At 39.5% G+C, this 23,517-nt stretch overlaps 1 protein-coding gene and 1 non-coding gene across 2 annotated transcripts; both read left to right on the forward strand.

Moving 5' to 3' along the window:
• Positions 1 to 1,404: 1,404 nt before the first annotated feature.
• Positions 1,405 to 22,640, forward strand: FMO2 (flavin containing dimethylaniline monoxygenase 2). Its single transcript, XM_069478332.1, has 9 exons — positions 1,405 to 1,459; positions 1,783 to 1,953; positions 8,732 to 8,920; positions 11,710 to 11,872; positions 13,855 to 13,997; positions 17,058 to 17,257; positions 18,473 to 18,828; positions 21,151 to 21,223; positions 22,208 to 22,640. Exons 2-9 carry the CDS (start codon positions 1,822 to 1,824, stop codon positions 22,557 to 22,559), a joined length of 1,608 nt encoding a protein of 535 aa, XP_069334433.1. The 5' UTR covers positions 1,405 to 1,459; positions 1,783 to 1,821; the 3' UTR covers positions 22,560 to 22,640.
• LOC138391006 (U6 spliceosomal RNA) lies at positions 4,364 to 4,470 on the forward strand. Its single transcript, XR_011234651.1, has one exon. It is a non-coding gene; the product is annotated as a U6 spliceosomal RNA (small nuclear RNA).
• Positions 22,641 to 23,517: the final 877 nt, after the last annotated feature.

The following is a 23,517-nucleotide window of genomic DNA, read 5'->3' on the forward strand; positions in this document are numbered from 1 at the left end:
TCAACAAAGTAGCTTGCTTGTTTCTTCTTTTTAACTGAGAAATATGTTCAGCTCTTTTGTTCCTTAGCCATTGATCATCACTTTCGTTGTGGTTACTCTTGTTATAGAGTTGCTCTATTTATTAAACAGAGAAAGCCTTTTATCACCACCAAATTCAGTTTGAGAAATTTCAGGGAAAATGATGTTTCCTAAACACCTTATTTCACATTATAAAACAACCCTTCACTCCTACACTCCAGAGCTCCCTTCCCTGCTTCCTTTTTCTCCATACCTCTCATTATTTTATTTGATTCATTGATTATCTGGCTCCCTCCACGATAAAGCAAGCTCCAAAAGGGCAGGGAGTTTGGTCTTTTGTTCATTACCTAGAAAGTTGCAGGACTTAGAAAGTCCTAGTCTGGCACCTAGGAAGTTTTCAATAAATATTTCTTGAACAAATGTATATAAAACATCTCAGGGTCTTTAGAGCCACTGGCCTTGTTGGGTTGGGGAATGGAGTCCTTCACCTCCATCATTTAGACTATGTCTAAGGTATACAAGGGCTTTATAGTCTCCTAATTTAGTCTTCTAATAAATGTTAATGCTAATAACTGAGATTGTAAGCAAAGGTAAGTTATCCAGTTCTATATCAAACCAAAAAGAAGGCAGTGGATAGGAAGATCTTAGAACTCCCACTAGGGTCATCCAAGCCAGTATACGCACAAGCAGAAAAATCAAGATAAGATATGGGCCTGGGCAGGATGAGCAATCTAGGAACAGGTAACCACAGGACACTAGAACCCAGAAATCACCAAGTCTGAGACAGCCAGGCCAGAACACAATCTGCCTTGTTCATCCAGGCACAGTGCTATGCCAGAAATAGTGCCTGCCACATAGAAATGAATATTTGTTAGATAGATGACTAAACCATCTACTAAGTGAAGTCCATGCAACCGTGAAAAATGATGCTATGCGTACAAAGGTATTTATATACTGGAAAGTGAAAAATCAAGTTGGCAATTATATTTACACTACGATTCCATTTTTGTTAGTGTATGTGTATATATATCAGTTAGTTGAAAGGATATACAAAAATATATCAACAGTAGTTATTTCTGGGTGGTGAGATTAGCGGTAATCTTCACTTCTTTTTATTTATGTGTATTTTCTCATTTGTTAATGAACATTTATTACATCATTATAAAAAGGATTTTTAAACTATCTGTATGCTGTATGAATCTGTTGTTACTATAGACATTCCATTGTTACTCTTGACCTCAGAGCATGAGTCTCTTTCTTTATTTTAGGATTCCTGGCAGTCTTTGGTGTTCCAGCTGGCATAATGCTAAAGGAATGAGAAGCTCCTCCCAATCTCGAAGCCACCTCCAACTCTTAAAAACATTTCTGACCGCCTCCTAGCACACAGCCCAGGGAGAAAACCATCCTGTCAAAGGGACGGTGCCAAAAGGCAGAAACAAAGGTAAGGATGACAGCTGGGGAAAGAAGCTGGAAAGAAAAAGCTTAGAACTCTGACTGGAGATTTGGCTCACATCCCTAGCATACTTTTTTATTAAACAGTTTGGCTTTGTTAAATGCATTGCTTTTAAATATTAAACCAAGATGTTGTAAACAAGGTTTGCAGCAAAGTCCGTAAGACACCTTGGCTTTTCTCAAGGGGAAGAAGAGACTGGGATTTGCCTGGCATTTTGTTCGATGAGTGCTGCTAATTAAATTACCACTGCTGCCATGTTTAAAACCAATTACCTAATCATTTCATAAGGATTCTCTTACCTTTTGTCCCAGTTAAGCAGTATCGATCGATCAACTGCTTGGCAGAAGCCAATGGCAAAAAAGGTGGCAGTGATCGGAGCAGGGGTCAGCGGCCTGATCTCTCTGAAGTGCTGTGTGGACGAGGGTCTGGAGCCCACTTGCTTTGAGAGGACGGAAGATATTGGAGGGCTGTGGAGGTTCAAAGTAAGTGAAATTTTTTTTATGTCTTGACAGGTTGTGCTACTGTTTCAGAGTGAATCATAGCTATTGATGAGCCTTTTTGAGGGATTTTTTTAAACAACTTTGATCAGATTTTATTTTTATTTACTTATGCAGCCATAAAGCAACTGGAGTCTTAGGCTGGCCTCTCTCCCCTGGTCACTACCATCCCAACCCAGGTGGCCAACCAAGATGTGGAGAGGACCACCTCTTTTGGATGCAGTAATTGTCCTGCAGCTCATATTTTTGTCATTCTCTAATATACTACTTAAGGAATATACAGATATTAGAGAACATTTTGCAAAATAGAAGTAACAGGGATTATTTTCAAGACTCCACTTCTATTTCAATCATTGAGCCACATGCTTCCTCAGAGAGTGTGCCCTCAGCACTACCAACTATTTTTCCCTGACAAATGAACCCTGTTTGTTTGCTAAGCTTTAGTCATCAGTAACACTTTGGTATAACTGCTATGAAACTCTTCATCAAATACATTTTATTAATTAAATTCATTCTAATTCAGTCAAACCCAAAGATTGATAATGCTAGCTGTCCTTCACAATTTGCATAAAAATTAGAAAGACAGATACATAAACAGCTATAGAGATTTATAATTATTCCTTCCCACAACCTTTGAATGATTACTAGTTTGCCACCTTCCTACCCATGAGGTCTTGAGCAAGTCACTTACATACCTGTGTCTCAGTTTAGTGAGTTACATGTGGTGATAATAATAGAAAAGTGCAATTATCTTATAGTGCTGTTTTGAAGATTAAGGGAGGTAATTCATGTAAAGAACTTAGAACAGTTCCTGGCTTATAATAGAGTTCAATAAATGTTAGCTACTAATAATAACTATATATTTTATACATGAGCCAACAGAAAATGAGGAAGGTTAAGTGAGTTGGCTGTGATCACACAACTAGAGGAATTGGCATTCAAACCTAGGTATACAGAACCCCAAAACAGCTAAATCCCTCCTTCTAATTATGCCCTAACTTGCACTGTTGCTCAAAAATATTCAACAGAAGTTTAAGTTCAGAACTCAAGAGCAATGACTTTAGGATTATGTATCAGGTGTATCTAAGTGAGATAGTAAAACACCTGAGGATAATCAGATGGGAGAAAAAGGTTTGAATGCAAAAAAAGCAAACTCTCATTTCAGCAGAGACCATCCAAAGGGCTCCCCCTACGGACTGACCGGTTAGAGGGATAGCAAGGTCATCTAGCACATATGCTTTGCCAATACAAACTAAATCTCATGCCAAAAGGGATGTTTTTAACATTAGGTTTCTAAAATGCATGTGACCATAAAACACACATAGAGAGTTTCTCAAGATGTTAATTCCTGGGCACCAACCCAGACCTACTGAATCAAAATCTTCTGAGCATTTTTAATGAGTCTCAAATGAATCTTGTGATGAGGCAAGTTTGGCAAACATTGCACAAATGCCAAATAAAAAATCTATTCATTCAAGCATCCAAACACACTCAGAGTTGAAGGAGATCCTTATATGAAACAGGTAGCTTTGCAGAAAGGAAAACTGAAAAAAAATGGCTTGAATCAAAATCATTTCTTACTAACAACTGTTCATTAGAATCATTATAGTTATCCTGAAAGGGCAATATAATATGGTGGAGGGTGGTCATTCTTATCTTAACCAAAGATATTTTTGTCCACTCTAGGTTCACATATAGATTTAAACCAGGATTTCTTTGGCCCCAGATAGATTTTTAACCTAAGGAAGAAATGTAGAAATAATAGTTGTCTCTCAGTATACACGGGACATTGGTTCCAGGACCCCTTCCCCACCGCCACCCCAGTATACCAAAATCCATGCAGACTCAAGGGCCTGAAATTGGCCCTGTGGAACTGACTTACAGGAAAAGTTGGCCCTCTGTATACACGGGTTTTGCATCCCCAAAATACTATATTTTTCAAAATACCTGTGGTTGAAAAAAGTCTGCCTATAAGTGGACCCATGCATTCAAACCCATGTTGTTTGTACATTACAAATTTCTATTTAATAATAAATTTATCCCTGTCTTGTTTTATTACCTGATGTGTAATTTAATGTCTGAGAGCCAAATATCCCTTACTTAGTTATGCCTATTGTCAGCAAAAGAAGTGAGAGTTATTTTGAACGGTCTGTCAACAATATGGTTTGATGAATTCCAGAAAGGTATTAATACTTTCTTCCACAAAATATTTCTCCTACTATCCTATTGCCAGTGTTTAAAATTTCAGAATTAGACAGATACCATCCTATGGGATAGAAAAGGTAGATTAAAATCTGTATTAATTACGCCTTATTGGATATTAAGGGTTAAGTGTGTAACTCTAGAACCTGTAACAACATTACATTTCAAGCCTCTCTTAAAACTATATCAAATAGTGCTTGCTTCAGGAGCACATATACTAAAATTGGAACAATACAGAGAAGATTAGCATGGCCCCTGCACAAGGATGACACGCCAATTCGTGAAGCGTTCCATATTTAAAAAAAAAAAAAAACTATATCAAATATAGAAATGCAAACAATTTTCTCCACCCAAAGGAGACAAAGCATCCCTCTGCAGAGTGAAACATACAAACATACAATAAGCAAAATTACACAGGCAGCCACTGGGACCATGTGAGGGATTTAGTTACCAGGAGACTGGACTGCTGAGAAGAGGAGTTTTGAGTCTCACCCTGTTGCTCTGGGCTAGAGTGCAGTGGCATCATCATAGCTCCCAGCAACCTCAAACTCCTGGGCTCAAGCAATCTTCCTGCTTCTGCCTTCCAAGTAGCTGGGACTACAGGTGCTTGCCTCGACACTTGGCTAATTTTTCTATTCTTATAATAGTAGAGACACAGGATCTCATTCTTGCTTAGGCTGGTCTTGAACTCCTGAGCTCAAGGCATCCTCCTGCTTTGGCCTCCCAGAGTGCTAGGATTACATGTATGAGCCACCGCTCCCAGCTGAGAAGAGGAGTTTCTAAAAACATGTTGACAGCCTACACGCTCATCCCTGCTGGGAGTTAGCTACTTTCCCAGCAAAACAGGTCCCAGGCAGAGATTTGGAAATAATAGAGACAGAGAAATAACAGAGACAGAGACAAAGTGCAGTTTAAAGTGATGGGGGAGTCAGGGGTCCTCCAGCATTCCTATGAGCTGTGAGGCACTGAGTGAAATCCCATATCAGTATTTATTGTTACAGCAAGTAGTTGCCCTTGGTTAAAGAATTATGTGTACAGCTCATTCGTTGAGGTTTCAAGGCTCCCCAAAACTTTCAAGGGACCCTTACCTAATTCTGTCTACAAGAACAGATGTTTACAAAATTTTTCTAAGATAAACATTCCAAGCCCTAAGTTAAGAATAGACTTAGCTGAGCATACAAATTAAAGATAAAAATGTTTAAAGTAGGAACACTGAGTTTGTATACTAAACTAATCTTTTTCTCTAAATACAGAGACATGTGGTCAGGAGTGAAACAGGAATAGCCTTGAAGTTTAAGATAGTTCCAGCTGCACATTTCCAGCTAGGCAGGCATTTCAATCAGCTTCTCAACCCTGGGCCAAAACCAAGCTCTGCCTTGCAATAAGCTTTAGGCAATAGCTTGCAGCTTCGAAGAAACGTTGCTTTCCAAACGTGTTCTGACAATGCCTCTCTTTTTTGGGAGCAGCTTCCAGTCTGTGAACTAACACACCCACAGATTCCTTCAAGGCAAAGCCCTGCAAAACTCCTGGAACCTTTCATGTCTCTTAGCCTTATTTCCCAACACACCCCAGGGAAACTTGGCCTCTTCACAACTCTGCCATCAAGAATCAATTTTTTAAATGGGTTATTCATTGATTTCTATATTTACAATCCTTCTGAGATCACTTAATACATTTAGTGGGGACAAGTTAACAATCAATAAATAAATTTGAAAATCTTGTCCCATACCCAACCCAGACACTGCCAAATTCTTTCAAATTCTCCAATAGCCATTGGAGGCATTTATGGAACATGGAAAGGGTAGGCATTACATATATGTTTTTAACACTCTTTCCGGCGATGGGAAGCACTCGTCTTCTCTACTCATTTTCTGCACAATACCTCTAGGAAGTAGGTATTATGATTATCATTACTTACATATTAAGAAGAAACTGAAGCTGGAAGCGGTGGCTCATGCCTGTAATCCTAGCACTTTGGGAGGAGGATCACTTGAGGCCAGGAGTTCAAGATCAGCCTGGGCAACAGTAAGACCCTGTCTCTACAGAAAAAAAAATTACTCTGACATGGTAGCTCATACCTATAGTCCCAAGTACTCAGGAGGTTGAGGCAAGAGTATCACTTGAGCCCAGAAGGTTGATGAGCTATGAGGATGCCATTGCACTCTAGCCACAGCAACAGAGTGAGACCCTATCTCAGAAGAAGAAGAAGAAGAAGAAGGAGCAGCAGCAGCAGCAGCTGAGGTTTGGGATAAATAATTTTCCCAGGGAAACATAGGTGATAAGAAAGGAACAAAAATGAAGGTCTGCATGATTCCTGAGCCCTCACACTTAATAACCTTACTGAATTATTGAGAGAGGAAAACTTGATCTTCCTTCAGACACTAACCTGCTCTGCTTCCTTTATTGTTCCTAATACCTTATATTCACAGGAAAGTCATCAATGTACATTGCTTTTTTGTTCTTTGTGTCTTTTATATTTAGATCTCCTCTTTCCCCAGCTATATCTGCTCAGCTACTGTAATTAATTTTCATATCATAGTCTCTAGACATATCTCTATCTTGGTTTCCTTCCTCTAGATTCAATCTGAAATATCACCTTCTCTCTTAAAATGTGACTCCCACAAGATCCAACATTCCAAACAAATTTATTTTCATGTGTTCCATGAAAAGATCGTGTATGAAAAGTGACCCCCCCTCAAATGCTGAATGAGTCAAGAAACCAAAGAACAAAGCAAACAAATCCAGTTTTTTGGTATAGGATGATTTACTGGAGGGACTTATGAACAGAAGCATGGTCTTGAGTGGCCACAAGACAGATAGATCTCTGAACTCTCCTGGACCATGAAAGTTAAACACACTACTCATGGAAATAGCCCTACAATAGGCATAAGTGAATAAAGGAATAAGTGATGAATGAATAAATAAATGAAAAAAAGAAGAAAGAGAGTGAGGGAAGAAGATAATTTAGCAAAGATTCTATGTATTGCTATTAAGTGACATGATCTGGGAGCAAGCATCATATTAGCTTTGTGACTCATATTGGTGCTGATAAGACCTGAAATTAGGATACAGTGAGGTCTAATACATACAAAGAGCTTTGCTTATAAAAGAGACAAGATACCACAAGTTTATTCTTTTTTAACTCCTTAAAATCAAGTATAAACTCATACAGAAAATGTCAGAAAACTCAGGTCTAATAATCGTAAGTGTGCCTTTGCCAGGTTAGTTTGGCCTCAAAGAAGCTCCCTAGGTGCCTTTTTAGACTGCAGTGAACAGGGAGCTGTAACTGACAGCTTTGGTGAAGCATATAGCTTCCTCAATAACAATAAACACTACTACTGAATACCTAGTACATCCTTATTTTATAGATGAGAGGACTGCAATTCAGGGACATCACATGGTCCAGATTCACACAGTCTGAATAAGAAAGATTTAAACTCACATCTAACTCTGAAGACCAACCTCCTTCTGTTAGTCTAGGCTGCCTTGTTCAGCATTGTCAAAAATCTAAGGAGCCTTTCTCTAAAGATTGGGCAGGAAAGTAATGATTTTCTATGAATAATGAGAAATGAACATGCATGATTGATTTATTGTGGTGGTTAGATTAGAAGTGAATGTTTACTTTCCTTATTTTACCACTCTATAGAAGAGACTATGGTCTTGATAATGTAAAACTAAGTAATTTATTTCAATTAATGCATTCCTACAAGCTTTCCATCTCTTTACATCCGCCCTAATTCTGAGTTAAAAAAGCAACTACTATTTACTTGGATTATGCCTTAGTCTCTGTATATGCAGAAGCATCTATAGAAGAGTTCTGGAGTAGCATCATTTAAATATTCTCATACAAGCCTATTTGGTAGTATGCTGATTTCAGAGACACCAAGTCACCATACTTGGCTCTTTTTGTGGTTTAATATAAACACATTATACACAGCACTACTTGTAGAGAAAATTATAAACTTATCTATAGCATGCACTGCCTCAAGTTTTGCCAAGCACATTCTCTAACAATTAGAATCAAGTTTAAGATTTGATTGGTATGTGCCATTCACCCTTATCACTTGAAGAAGGTTGATTTGTGTAAAGCATAAAGTGAAGACAGAGGGACTCAAGTCAAGATGTGAAAACTCCTGGCCCCGAAAAGTACTCATTTTCCTTGGAATTCTCTATTATGTGGTCTGTCCAGTGTGCCAGAGTTTATGGGTTCCTAAAGAGGTACAGGTAAGAGGTCTCCCCTGGGGAAATTTAGGAAAGGAACTGATTGTTACAAAGATTGACATTAAATAGGTAGAGACCTGGATGCTAAATATAATGTGCCAAAAGAATTGTCCCCACCCCCACCAATGCCAGCATCACCCCCAGTGAGCAACACAGGTAGGCAATAAATAGGTCCCATCACACGGAATGATGGAGTCCACAGGCTGCACTTCATCACCTAAACATTACAGTCTTACTACAGCAATGAAACACAATTGCATCACTCAGGGTTAGATGTAGGAAACCTACAGGGAATTTTTGAATGCATAATCATCACTAATTACTTTATTTGATCCTTTAGGAAAATGTGGAAGATGGCCGAGCAAGTATCTATCAATCTGTCATCACCAACACCAGCAAAGAAATGTCCTGTTTCAGTGACTTTCCAATGCCTGAAGATTTTCCAAACTTCCTGCACAATTCTAAACTTCTGGAATATTTCAGGATTTTTGCCAAAAATTTTGATCTTTTAAAATATATTCAGTTCCAGGTATTGTATTTTGGGGGCAAACGGGTTTCTCTACATTAGTTCAGCTCACATTTAAACAGAGAGTTACTCTGATAATGAAAGAAATTGTGAATAAAGTATCCCACTCCAAGTCTCTGTCGAAAGATAAGAGCATGATATAAAACCCAAAAAGTAGTGTCATTATCCCCGATATTATAGATTGTATACATTAACCAAAGAGGAAAATCGTATGTTCAAATTAAGTTTGAATGATGATAATATTGATGACAAAACTGCATTTAAATTAATATCTATTACCATTGAATATTCCTAGCTTCATTTCTCCTGAAAAAACATATAAAAATTTTAAACTTCTGTTACATTTTCTTAAATTCTCTATGGAAATAGGATTTCTTAGAAATGTGCTGAATAGACTCACTGCTTTCTGTTCATCTCAGAAACCTGTGAAAACTATTTTTTGCTTATAATTTTTTTTCTGGATGCAATCTCTAGCAACATAAAGATGGCCGGATCATTCTGAAATATATTTGGAATTACCTTTTCTTGTGCTTCCTAAATAACAAATAGTCAACCAAAAAAACCCACAATATTCTCATTAAACATGCTGAATTTTTATCAATAACCTATACTCTCAGAACTAGAAACTGCTTAGAAAATAAAATATTGAATTATATTTCTGGATAAATAACTGTTAGTGAGGCTTATTTTTTAAACACATCTCATTTTCTCAGTAAGTCCAGTTGTGTGTATACCAAGCTTATATTATATTAATTTGTAATAGTTTATTTTGATGAACATCTACATTTGTAAATACCATTACAATGTCCAGTTCTACCTAATGTAGTTTTCCCCAGTTCCTGGTAGATCCATCCTATGATTAACCCATTATTTATACCAGAACCATTTGTAGCTTTGTCCACTTGGCTATCAATCTACTAAGCAAATATATCGCCCTCTTATTATACATAATTTATATTATCTGTTTTTTTAAAGATCATGTTAGAGTTACAAGGGAGTTATTTCTCTTGGTTATTGTGTTACTGCTGTTATTGTTTTCTGGAGGGTGGAGAGGAGTCGAGAAGACATTTCTGTTTATTGGTTTCTGAGTTGGTATAAGTTAGAGATGTTAGGGCTCAACTCAAGAAGCAGGCAAACTGTAAAATGCCTTGTTGCCCCTGATTGCCAATGTAATCTACATCAGTGCTTCTCACCCTTTAATGTGCACAGGAATCCTCGGGAGATCTTGTTAAATTGTGGGTTCTGGTTTAACAGGTACAGGATGAGGTCTGAGATTTTGCATTTCTAACAAGCTCCCTGGTGATACCAAAGGTCCTGGTCCTCAAATCATATTTGAGTGCAAAATCTATAGTACTTTAGTTAATATACTGTTCTGAGGTATAAATCTGAAATTTTTGCTCTCAGCTGAAAAGTGCCCAGACATTTAAAGCCCTTTCTCAATCTTTCTACTAATAGTCCATATATACATTTTTTTTTTATTTCAGCATATTATGGGGGTACAAAAGTTTAGGTTATGTATATTGCCCTTGCCTCCCCCCAAATCAGAGCTTCAAGCGTGTCCATCCCCTAGACGGTGTGCATCGCACTCATATATACATTATTAAGTTGAGACAGCTTCAAAAATTGCCAGCATTTTGAAAAATATCTGAAAATTTGGAAGCATGTAGAAAATACTCAAATACTTGTAAAGGGGAAGCATGTCATTCTTCTAAAAGTGTGACAAAGTTTGCTTCCATTTGACAGTATTTCTTATATGCAGCAACATGAAACATTTATGTACACTTTTAAAAAGTAATAGACCTCCAGTAAACTACATTTTTAAAAATCAATGAAACAATAAATTATTTCATTCAAATGAGATCACGAACTGTATTGCTAACATGATGTACTCCGTTTGAAAAATAATAAATGTTAACAACCACCGTTCAGTGGAGTGCTGGCCATGTGCTAGGCACTCTGCCAAGTGCCTCGCATGAAATACCTTCTCTAATACAAAGTCTGCACACAGGCGGACACATAAAAGGTTCTTGGTAAATACGGATTAGTCACTTGAATGCTTAGTTGTGTTTTGTATCCTTGTCCAGACCGTCAGCCTAAATAACAATCAGAGACCAGCTATCTAAAAGAAAAGGTATTTATTTGGGAATAAGGCATTGTAATGGGAACACACATGCCATAATAAACCATGTGTGTATTCAGGGAGATAAAAGACAAAGGTTTTTAAAGGACAAAAATCAGGAGGACTACATGATCATTTTGATATAATTTTCTTTGGCTATAAAGATCAATGGCAAGGGAGATGGCAGTCTGGGATTGGACAGGCAGTTGCTGGGCAGACGTCCTTGCAGAAGTATTTTTTGTGAAAGGCTGCCATGGCTTTTTGTGCAAGGTTGCGGTTTTTATAGGCTATTTTGTTATCAGGCATCTAAGTGTGAGACCCCTCTCTTTCTGGCCTTCCCTGGCTCTATTGGTCAGGGTTTCCTTAACATTAGTGACTCCATTTTTATTCTGACAACTTTCACAAGACCTTCCTTCCTTTTCTTTTCTCTCTCATTATTCAGTACTTGACACTCTTAACAGACTGGTCCCCCCTGCTGAGGCAGGCCTGCACAAAGCAGCCACCAGAAAGGCATCCTTGGCAGTCTTTGCCTTGAGTGGCTTGAAATCGGACTCTGATGAAACCCAAATGAAGTTATTCATCACATTCTACCCATCCCTACTGCAGTGCCTCGAACAAGGCCCCTGTTATGCGAGAGTAATTCTCAATGATGCCTTCTCTGTGTTTGTTCAAGACAACCGTCATTAGTGTGAAAAAATGTCCAGATTTTTCATCCTCTGGCCAATGGAAGGTTGTCACCCAGAGCTACGGCAAGGAGGAAAGTGCCGTTTTTGACGCAGTTATGGTTTGCAGTGGCCACCACATCCTACCTCACATCCCACTGAAGTCATTTCCAGGTGAGACCTGTGTGGATGCCCAGGTTTTTGGAGCAGGTTTCCAGGTCCTTTACATGCAGTTTGGATTGACAGGCAGGATTCACTGCTGCAACTGGGCATAATAATAAGATTGGGAGAGAGCTGGAAAGTTGAAAGGCTCCAAACGCCATCTTTGTTTCTATTGTCCTCTTTGGGTCTTCATTACAGGGACAGGTCAGCCAACATCCTCCAAGGTCACTAAGTCTTCTGCAGAATTTCAGAGAATTCTCATCCAAGCTGGTTCTCTGTTGAAGGGGCCCTTTTTAGCCATGTGTCTACCTTGGCCTTTTTCTATCCTGCCAAACACCTGTGACTTTGTTGCATCCTTACAGCGTTTTCCTCAGAGACATGCTCATGGACAGGGGTTCCTCGGTAAAGTTCTTAGAAAGAAATGTTTCTATAGGTTAGTGGTGGGGAGAGGAGAGCAGAAAAGAACCTTGCATCCATCTATCTGGTGCTTCCCAGCCCCTCCCACAGAGAACACACTTCCTTCCCAAGGCCTCAGGAAAACAACTAACACAGTGCTTCATAGTTTAGGACTCACATTACAATCACCTGTGGAGCTTCTAAAGTCCTGGTATCTGCAGCCCCACCCCCAGAGATCCAAATGCTATGGGGTAGGGCAAGAGCAATTAAAGTTTGTTCAAGTGATTTAATATACAGTCAGGATTGAGACCTGCTAAGCTAAAGCAGTGGTTCCCAGATAGAATCACCCAGAGAGCCTTTCAAAACACAAACCACTGGGCCCCAACCCCAGTATTTCTAATTTAGTAGGTGCTATGCTTTAAGTGTCCCCTCCAAAATTCATGTTGAAATTAATCCCCAATGTGGCAGTATGGAGAGGTGGGGCCTTTAAGAGGGGATTGGGTCATAAAAGTTCTGCCCTCATGAATGGATTAATCCATTCATGGATTAATGGATGAAAGGGTTGATGGATTAATGAGTTACCATGGAGTGGAACCGGCAGTTTTATAAGAAAAGGAAGAGAGGCCTGAGCATAGCACGTCAGCACATCAGCCCCCTCACCGTGTGATATGCTGCGTGGCCTCGGGACCCTTCAGGGCATCCCTACCAGCAAGAAGGCTCTCACCAGATGCAGCCTTTTGACCCTGGACTTCTCAGCTTCCATAACTGTAAGAAATAAATTCCTTTCCTTATAAAACACCCAGCTTCAAATATTCTGTTAAAAGCAATAGAAAATGGACTAAGAGAGTAGGTCTGGCTGAGGCTGAAAATTTGCATTTCTAACAAGTTCCTAGATGCTGCTGGCCAAGGGACTACACTTTAAAAACTGATAATTTAAAGATTCTTTCAAGCAACTGCACCATCAATGGCAAATACTTTAACATAGAGTCATGTGTTCCTGGGAAATGTAAAAGTAGTAACTAGGAATGGACACAGAGAGGCTTGTCTGCAATTAACCACCAGCAAGTCACTGACTTACTGCAACATGGAAACCATCCCTCAACTCCTATATGTCTGTTTTTTAGTTTATTTTAGTTTTTGTTTGCTATTGCAAAATAAGAATGTTAAATATTATTCTAATTATTATACAATTACAATTATAGCATTTCATAATGTAGTTAAGAAATATTTAAAAGGATATCTGCTATGTGATATTAAAGTGTCATCGTACAGTCCAAAATAGTACAATGGGTAGTCAGAAGCCAGCGTGTGACTCTGCTGTATTCATCACCATTCATTTGTCTCTGATAAATATGTGAACTACGGCCTCTGAAATCAACTCCTTTGGTCCTGTTCTATATGCACAGTACCTAACCTTTCTTATTTGCTTTATACTTTGAGTTTGCCAATTGGCCTTGCTACTGTGACTTTTATAAGAGGGGAAGAGGCAAAACAAATGATTGACTCCAGAGAGGAAAAACTGACAATGCACTTTTATTTAAATTAGTTTGACATAGTTGCTCGGATGTTCATAGCCTTCTCTCCTCTTCTTCCTGCAGGTATTGAGAGGTTCAAAGGCCAATATTTCCACAGCCGCCAATACAAGCACCCAGATGGATTTGAGGGGAAACGTATCCTGGTGATTGGAATAGGAAACTCGGCCTCAGATATTGCCGTTGAGCTGTGTAAGAAGGCTGCTCAGGTATGATGCTCTCTGCTTAACTTGTACCGTGGGGTAGAGGAAAGAGGAGGGGCATACTGGAGAACCCCAGCTGCAAAATTGCGGATCCATTACTCACTAACTGATTGGTTGGTGGCCCAGTATGCTATCTTAGAAAATCTGGAAGTCAAGAAGCCAAAGTTTACCTCCCAACTGTGTCACTAACAAGCCATGTCCCCTAGATTGTGAGTCATCTCACTTCTCTGGGTGATGGTTCCCTCATTTTTTAAAAGGGAAGTTTTGACCAGATGATTTTCAGTACAAAAAGCCTTGTTTGTACCCGGGAGGCTTAATGAGAAGTTGACTTGTTCATATTTTGGGGGGTGCCTTTTAGTAATTTAGTGCATATTTCAATTACATTTGAAACATAGATGATCCTCAGTTACCCAAGTATCATGAAAAGAAAGATTAAACAGAAGGTTAAAGTCTCAGGTAAGATCATAGATACTTAGGTGTTCCCCAAGGCCTTCCAACCACTGTTGTCTTTGCACCTGTTCAGGAATGAGGTCAGCTGAGCTGCCAAAGAGTCAAACATTACAAGATGCAGATGCTGACAAGGTGGTCAGGAATGGCAGAAAATACATCCCTTCTGGAAAGACAGACCTAGGCGAAGATGGGAACATAGCTAAGAGTCCCTCTCAACAGGGCTGCACTAGATGGCCTATCACACCTACATGAGCCTCCTCAGCCTGGGATCCCTGGCTACACGGGACTCACCATGGCCATGTCCACACCAGCAAACATTTCCTGTCCTGAATCTTGCACGTTCAGGACTTGAGATGCCCAGGAGCAAACGTGATAAGCAAGCATGGTGCCTGCCCAGCAGCTGAATGAAGGGACTACACTGGGAGGTGTCAGAGTCACCTCTCAGTCAGTGTGGCTCAGTACTAGCCTGGGGACAGAGCAGGACACTAACACTAGAAAGAGATTTATTAGACCTGAGAAGACTTCACCTTTTTTTTTAATGAAAAGAAACCACTTTTCACTTTTCAAAGCATTAAGATCTCAGTGTGAGTAACGAGTGAGGAGGCACTAACTCTAAAAGCTTGGAGCAGAGCAGAGCAGGAAGGTGGGAGCCAGCAGCTGCAGGCTCCTTCGTGCTGGGAATACCTGCAAAGCTTCAGAAAGGGACTACGACGGGGCAGGATGAGAGGAGCTGACGTAGCAGTCAGCCACGTGAAGACCCATCCTAGACCACTGCCTTTTCTCAGGTCAGTAACTCGGACTTGGAACAGATGTTCCAAAGATATCAAATCTTGGATTGCAAGAGCCAATTCCTTTTATGGATCTTGCTATGTCAAAAGCCTGGTTTCAGTGCCAGATTCATGATTAAAAAACTAACTTGGCTATATTTGTGTGCCTTATGGCTCCTTTAAACAATCTTTTGCATAGAGTGTCTCTTCAGTATTTATTAGATACTAACATAAATCTATATTATGGTAACACCCTTTACACAGAGTAATATACTCTCAAACCTTCTGTGAAAAGACTCTGGTTTTGACCAGAGACGTTACAGGAGCTATGTATGTGAGGGACGGAGCTAGGTGCGTGGGCAGTGCTTGAAATTACAACCTGGACTCACCAAAATCCTGTGTGTGCCCTGCTTTGTTAAATGAAGTTCACCTTCATAAGGATATGGCACCCTCTGCCACAGTCCAAAAGCACCACTCAAGATACTCTGGGTCATCCACACCCTTCCCACCAAAAATCAAATCTCTGGCCCTTGGCCTAAAGCATGCATCTCAGAGAAAGCAGCCTGAGCCTAAATCCCCACCTGTATCTCACTGTTGCAGCTAGTGGAGCCAACCAGGTTAGACTTCCCTGCTGAGGAAAGGGTCACAGCAGAAGGAGAGTAAATAAAATAGGCAGAGAATCCAATTTGAAATGTGGACTGATCCTATGGAAGAAGGGGAGACAGTAAGTAACGGAAAGAGACATTAATGTAAGTGTCTATGTAAGTATAGTCTCTCATACCTAACCAACTTATGGCCACACCAGCATAAGGCAACAGCAGGAGAAATTCAGAACATAAGTGTATGCCACACACAGACCAGCAATACAAGAATGTCTGGTGCAGGTGCTCCTTCACATGCTAAGGAGCTGAGGCCTTTCCCCACAAAATTATCTTCAAATCCTGGCTCATTCCAGATGTGGAGCATTGTGTGAAACCTCTCTCCTCCAGCCTAGATTTACAAACTAATAACAGCTAGTGGCCCTTATCACTTGCCAGACAATATTGTAAGTATTTTATATATATCACCTCATTTAATCTACACAATAATGTCGTGAGGTAGGTACAAGGCATAGAGAGATTGAAATGATTCACCCAAGGCAACACATCTGGTAAGCAGTGGGACTGTGATTCAAACCCAGGCAGTCTGGATCCAAAGTACATGATCTTAACCTCTTAAGTGAATTGGTTTCCTTGCAAGTGAATCTTATGTAAGTGTTGTATCAAGTACAGCCTTAAACAACAAAACTCATATTAATAGAATGATATGTAAAATTTGAAAAGTAGTTCAAATATGCATTTGGATAATGGGAGAATAACAGTACCCAAGGTAAAAAATATTTTTGAGAAGAGATTAAAATATATATTTTGAAGACAGGGAGATCTTAGTAAACAAGGTAAAAAATACATCTGAAAAGGGATTTAGATGTGCACTTTAAGAAAAAGGAAATCACAGTATAAGGTCAGAGTTTTCAACTTTTAAAATAAATTACAAAGTTCTTTTAAGTCTGGAAGGAAAGTGACTTCCCTTGTTATTCTCCCTCCAGGATTATACAGATGCATACATTTATGCTTATATAGTCATTAGGCTATTATCATACATTTCCAAGGGTTATAATATTTCACCTGCACTATGAAAGAAATTTATCAGTGTAAATGTCACTGGGTACAGCCTTTTTAGGAGGTACTTCACTTTGAGATCAATCATCTTTAAAATAGAACCTCAGTAAATTCTGGGGCCACACATGTGATACATTACACACAAAGGGGACAATGCCCTAATTTAAACTGCACTTCTTTTTGTTTACCAGGTTTTTGTCAGCACCAGGCATGGTTCCTGGGTTATGAGCCGTATCTCTGAAGATGGCTATCCTTGGGACATGGTGTTCCACACCCGATTTAACTCTATGCTCCGAAACGTCCTGCCACGAACAGTTCTAAAATGGATGATGGAACAACAGATGAATAAGTGGTTCAACCATGAAAATTATGGTCTTGAGCCTCAAAACAAGTAGAGTTATTTTGCTCTTTTATGGTACACTCATTGATAAGCAAGGTTGTCTGAAGGCAGCTCTGTTCACAAACGTCCAAATTGCTAACATGGCAGTTCAAACTGCAACCTAACAGTATGAGTATCATACTGGATCTTGAATTCTAAATTTGTTTGGTATGCCTTTTAAAAAATACTTACAAAAATGAAGCAAAAGTGTTATAAGCTACTCCAGAAAGCAGAACTAAGAAAGAACTTTCTAATGCCCAGAGTTGCCCAACATTGGAGAAAGCTGCTTCAAGGGACTATGACCTACCTTTCAGGGGGATGGAAGGGAAAACATGTAATTCTCCATCTACTAACTTTTGTTCTTCTAACTCTATACCTTGAGGGCTCTTATGGGCAGCCTTTAAGAACATATTCCTTTCTCTTTGCCAAAAGACATATCTCTGTTGGTCTTGAAGTTACATATCATTGATATTGCAAACACAAACCAACCTTATGGATGCTTACTTTGCTTCAGTTGATACAGGCTCCCTCCCTTAAAAAAAAAAAAAAACAGAAGAGCTTTAGAATCTTTTAACAAATGCCATGTGACTGCTGTATTCTGAAATCTGATACATGTGTCATCTATTGTCTTATTTTAAAAAAAGAAAAGAAAGAGAAAATGTTCTCAATCTACAAAAAAAGAAACTCCAGAAATATGAGCAGACTTTGTATCAACATCCATGATATCACAGAGAGTACACAGCTCATCAAACCTAATTTTATACATTAATTTTCACACTGATTCCTTAATAGTTTTCAAAACTAGTGGAAACTTAACAAATATTTTCTTTTTCCTTATGATAAGATAGGGATCAAATAAAACATCAAAAATAATTGAAGCTAGATAACATAAAAAATGGTAGAAAAAGAAATGGTGTGATAATCACCAGAATACTCAAGGATTGACTCCAAGCACAGGCATTGTGTCTAAGCCCTTGGGGATACTTCCTTCTCTGAAACGTCTCTTACACACATCACCTACATGTTTTCCCTTATTTATTGAGGGGAGATATTTGTAATACGAGAATTAAGTTAGAAAATAAGGGTTGGAGCAGGCCAACTGGTCAATTTAGAGTTTTATAGATATTTGATAAACACTTTTATTTTCAGAGCCACCCCCCAAAAACATCAAGAAGATTCAAGTAAATGATTCTTCTGAGTGTTTTTTATTTTTTCTGTGTATTTCAGATACCTTATGAAAGAACCTGTATTAAACGATGATCTTCCAAGTCGTCTGCTCTACGGAGCCATCAAGGTGAAACCGAGAGTGAAAGAGCTCACAGAATCTTCCGCCATCTTTGAGGATGAAACGGTGGAGGAAGACATTGATGTCATTGTCTTTGCAACGGGATATACTTTCTCTTTTCCCTTCCTTGAAGAATCACTTGTTAAAGTAGAGAATAATATGGTTTCACTGTATAAATACATCTTCCCACCTCACCTGGAGAAGTCAACCCTTGCGTGCATTGGTCTCATCCAGCCCCTAGGTTCCATTTTCCCAACTGTCGAACTTCAAGCTCGTTGGGTGACAAGAGTTTTCAAAGGTAAGTGAGTAGGCAGGTGCATGACTAAGGGTTTCAGACCTGGTGAAGGTTGCCTTAGATAAGAGGGCTGCCTAAAAGTTTGACAACTTTGGCTGCTCTCAAAAGATTAACATTCTAAAAATTTAGTGGACAATTCCAAGAATAACAAATACAGGAATTTATAATAAGTTCCTGCAATCATCCCTGTAAAATATTAGACAGTTCAGGCCAGGCCCAGTTGCTCACTCCTGTAATCCTAGCACTCTGGGAGGCCAAGGCAGCGGGATTGCTTGAGGTCAGGAGTTCGAGACCAGCCTGAGTAAAAGTGATACCCCATCTCTACCAGAAATAGAAAAAGTTAGCCAGGTGTGGTGGTGTGCACATGTAGTCCCAGCTACTTGGGAGGCTGAGGCATTAGGATCACTTGAGCCCAGGATTTTGAGGTTGCAGCAAGCTACAATGAATGCCACTGCACTCTAGCTCAGGGCAACAGAGCAAAACTCAAAAAAAAAATTAGACAGTTCAGAGAATTTCAACTAGCACAACATTCAGTACCTGTTAACCATTCTTTGAATTATGAGAGGCAAGTTTAAGAAGGAAAATGTCTATGACTTCTGGTTTTACCTATATGGTATTTATAAATTCCTCAGAATATGGACAAGAGACCTAGGGCCTCATCTATACTTAAATCCAAATTAACTCTTAATACCTGAACAGCTCAACTTCACAGATCCTTACAAGTTATAAAATTATTGAGAAGTTTCTCCCTGAGCATCTGTGTAGCACTTCATCCTCCTCAGAAGGCTGTTATCTCCCTGCTTCAGGGCTCAACTCTGTTCTACACAAACTCATTGAATACCCAGCCCTGTGCGGGGACTTGGTGGAACAGAGAGAAATTTAAACAGATCCTTTCAACAAAATATGGCAGATGCCTTGCTAGCGTAATGCCTGTAGTGCTCTGAGAAGAGAACGGGCATGTAGCAGGGTGGGATGAGGAGGGCACAGGGTCAAGGAAGATCTGGATAACTGCAGGCCTCAGGTGCAGAAAAGGGGATAAGGTGATAAAAGCAGAGAGGCATGCTGCGTTTGCAGAGTTACAAGCTATTGACATTCCTAGAGGGTGGAGAGGGATGAGAGATGACCCTTAGAGTAGAAGGGGACAGGACACAGGAACTTTGTAAGACATGCTAAGGAGCTTGGATTATAGAATGTGAATCAGTTTTTACTAAATCTGGCTACATACGAAAATCATCTGGTGAACCTTTAGGGACCCTGATTAAGTCTGGCCTGAGGACCTGGAATCTGCATTTTCAAAAGCTCATCAGCCAAAGGCACCAATAAAAGATTATAAACAAGGAGCAGGCATCATCAGATTTACACTTTAGGTAGATTATTTCAGCAGTAGTGCGGAATATAGATTTGAAAGGGGGGAAAGAATGGATGCTCAGACCAGAGAGGAGGCTTCTGCAACAGTCTATGCTTAAATATGATGCAACCGGGGCCAAGGCAGAGAGACAAGGTGGAAAACAGGACATACATGTGAGAAGTAGTCAAGGATAAAATCAGTGGACATCATGATTTGCTCAATGTGGGAAAATGAAAGAAAGAAAGGAATCCAGGAGGACTTGCAAATCTCTGGTATTGAAAACTGGGTGGACAATAGTGCTGTGAATGGAGAAGGAGTATGCAGAAGAAGCTGCAAGTCTAGACAGGAGGGCTTCAGTGAGGAACTCAGTGTGGACTACTTGACCTGGAGCTGTCTGATGACTAGCCATATGCAAGGGGCTGGATGTTTTTCAACACATCAGAAGCTCAGGGAACACTTGTGGACAGGGGATGGAATCATGAACGTACAATACTAACTCTTGCACCAATCTACGTTCTCTATTCTCACTGCCCTACCATAGTTTGGGCCACTCTCATCTCTCACCAGGTTTACTTTAACAGCCTCTTAACTGGTCTCCCTAACTTTAGGCTTGCCTTCCTGGGGTTCATTTTTTTAAATTCAGGAGCCTGACAGATCTTTCCAAAAGGCAAGTCTGAGCTTGTCACCTCATGAAGGACAGCTTCCTATCCCTTTCAGGATAGAGCCCAAACCCCTGAATGTGGCTTCCAAGATCCCCTCTTAGCCCTGACTACCTTGTAGTCCATGCTGTGGACTGTGCTCCCCGGCAGTGTCACAGAGAATGCTATGGGAGCGCCACCCCCTGGAGCTCAACAACACAGCAGCCCTGACGGATACAACACAGTCAAATGGCCAGAGTTTAATTTTAGAATCAACTACTAGATAAAGCAATGATATTGAATCAAACTTATTACTCAAACCAACCTTTTATTTCTTAGGCTTGTGTAGCTTGCCCTCAGAGAGGACAATGATGGCGGACATTATCAAGAAGAATGAAGAAAAGATTGACCTGTAAGAATGTTTTTTTAAAAAATTCTTTACATAGAGCAGTGTTTCTTCAAGTACAGGGATCTAAGCACTTACAAGAACCACCTCGCTGCCTAATAAAAATACAAAGTCCTGGGCTACAGCCCAGACTAATTGAATCAGAAGCTCTGTGGATGAGACTGAAAGTTTGCATTTTTACTTTCTTCTTTGGTGATTCTTATACATACTAGTTTAAGAACCAACTACTTAAAGATAGGAATTGTACCAAATCAGAACATTTGTTTTTTCTTCAGTTAATTTCATTTCAGTTTTATACGATGCCCATGTCAGATTCCATATCTTCTCTGTGGTTAGAGAGGGACATGGGATGAGAGCAGTGGTGGTGACAGTAGCTTAAATATCTTTGGAAAGTCAAAATAAATTAGGCAGAGGTGGATGTGAAGGTTCAAGGATTTGTACTTTATGATGAGGTGGGATGGGATTCAACAGTGATCAAGCACCCTGGGAAAGTTGACTTGGGAGCCTTATATAAGTTGTAAGGAGTTATCTCATGTCCAAATTCTAATTTATCTAATACTTATTGAGCATCTACTATACACTGCCCACACTACCAGGTACTTTAGTAATTTAAAAGGCAAATGTTAACTATCACCTCTGGGCAAGACACTCAGCTATGCTTTCATATGTGTTATATTATGAATCTTTGCAGCAATCAGGACTAGTACATACATGTCCGGTGTATGTACTTGCAGCTGCTTAATAACTACTAAGTAATAATCATGGTTATCAACCTTGTCATAGTGCTAGAGCTTCCATATGAATCATGGCTATTTTATGATCTATTCTCAATCTGAGATATGGGTCTCTTGAGGGGATAAACTCAACACTTACCACCAGAGACTCATTCAAAACCCTTTCTTTCATTCTTTCAACAGCTATTGAATGCCTATTATTCTTATTTAACTTAAAACATTTTGTGAATCTTCCCTTTTTACTTTCTTCATTAAGGTTTGGACAAAGCCAGAGCCAGATATTGCAGACCAATTATGTCGACTATTTGGACGAGCTCGCCTTGGAGATAGGTGTGAAGCCAGCCTTAGGCTCTCTCTTGCTAACAGACCTTAAACTGGCTGTGAAACTCTATTTCGGACCCTGCAACTCCTACCAGTATCGGCTGGTTGGGCCCGGGCGATGGGAAGGAGCCAGGGCTGCCATCCTCACCCAGAAGCAAAGGATACTAAAGCCTTTGAAGACTCGCACTCTGAAGGTTTCGTCTCATTTCCCAGTTTCTTTCCTGTTGAAAATCCTGGGGATCCTTGCTGTTGTTGTGGCCTTTTTTTTCCAGCTTCAGTGGTTCTAATCCGTCAGCAGAATGCTTTTGGCTTTATTGCCCTGTCAGTCAATACTTCTTAAAAGAAAAAAAAGACTAAAATAAAAAATATTAAATCTACATTCTAAATGTACGTTTTTAGAGTTAGGAAGAATAAATAAGAGGGGCAATTGTGAATACTAGCAGAATTAGGTCTATGTATAAAACCAAAATTGAGTTATGAAATTTCTTTGCCATTCCACCCTTACCTCAGTTCAACATATTTTCCAAAAAGTGTGATAAAATAACATTGGCCAGGTGGATGGTGCTGCCAGCCCTGACAGAGGGGAGTTGTGTAGGAAAATAGTAGAATGACACAGAATGAAAAGCAGGCCCCATTGTTTACATTATTGGACGGTTTAAATTGTGGGTAAGTATTTAAAACTCCTGTGCAAACTTCCTGATGGTCTTCCTATCCAAATTACATTTAATAACAAAGTTTTCAGTTGTTAGGTCATCCTCCATTTGCTTGGTGGGGGATCATTTGAAACTACTGGAGAAAAAAATGAGAGAATAGACTTAGAAAACAACAGCATTGCTAAGAGCTTTAGGGCCCCATACTAAAAGCTAAGCAAATAGTCATATCTCCTATATTTTGACAGAAACACTGCTGGAAAAATTTAAAAAAATAATAGCTAGCTTATATATAATATATATTTCATGCTTATAGGCCAGACATTGTGCTATGTGCACATCATATATATTATTTCATTTAATTCTCACAATAATTCTGTGAGATAGGTACAGGTATTATACCCATTTTGCAGATGATTAAACTGAGATTCAGAGCAATTGGGTAACATGTCCATGACCACACAGCTGGTCTTGTGATGCAACTGGAATTAGAAGCCAGGTTTATTGGACTCCAGAACTGAAGATCATAACCTTGCCCCATAATATGCTTATTACAAAAATCTCTGTTATTAATAAAGTACTTATTAATAGTTTA

The sequence above is a fragment of the Eulemur rufifrons genome, chromosome 8 (genome assembly GCF_041146395.1).
Source record: "Eulemur rufifrons isolate Redbay chromosome 8, OSU_ERuf_1, whole genome shotgun sequence".
NCBI classification, from domain to species: Eukaryota; Metazoa; Chordata; class Mammalia; order Primates; family Lemuridae; genus Eulemur; species Eulemur rufifrons.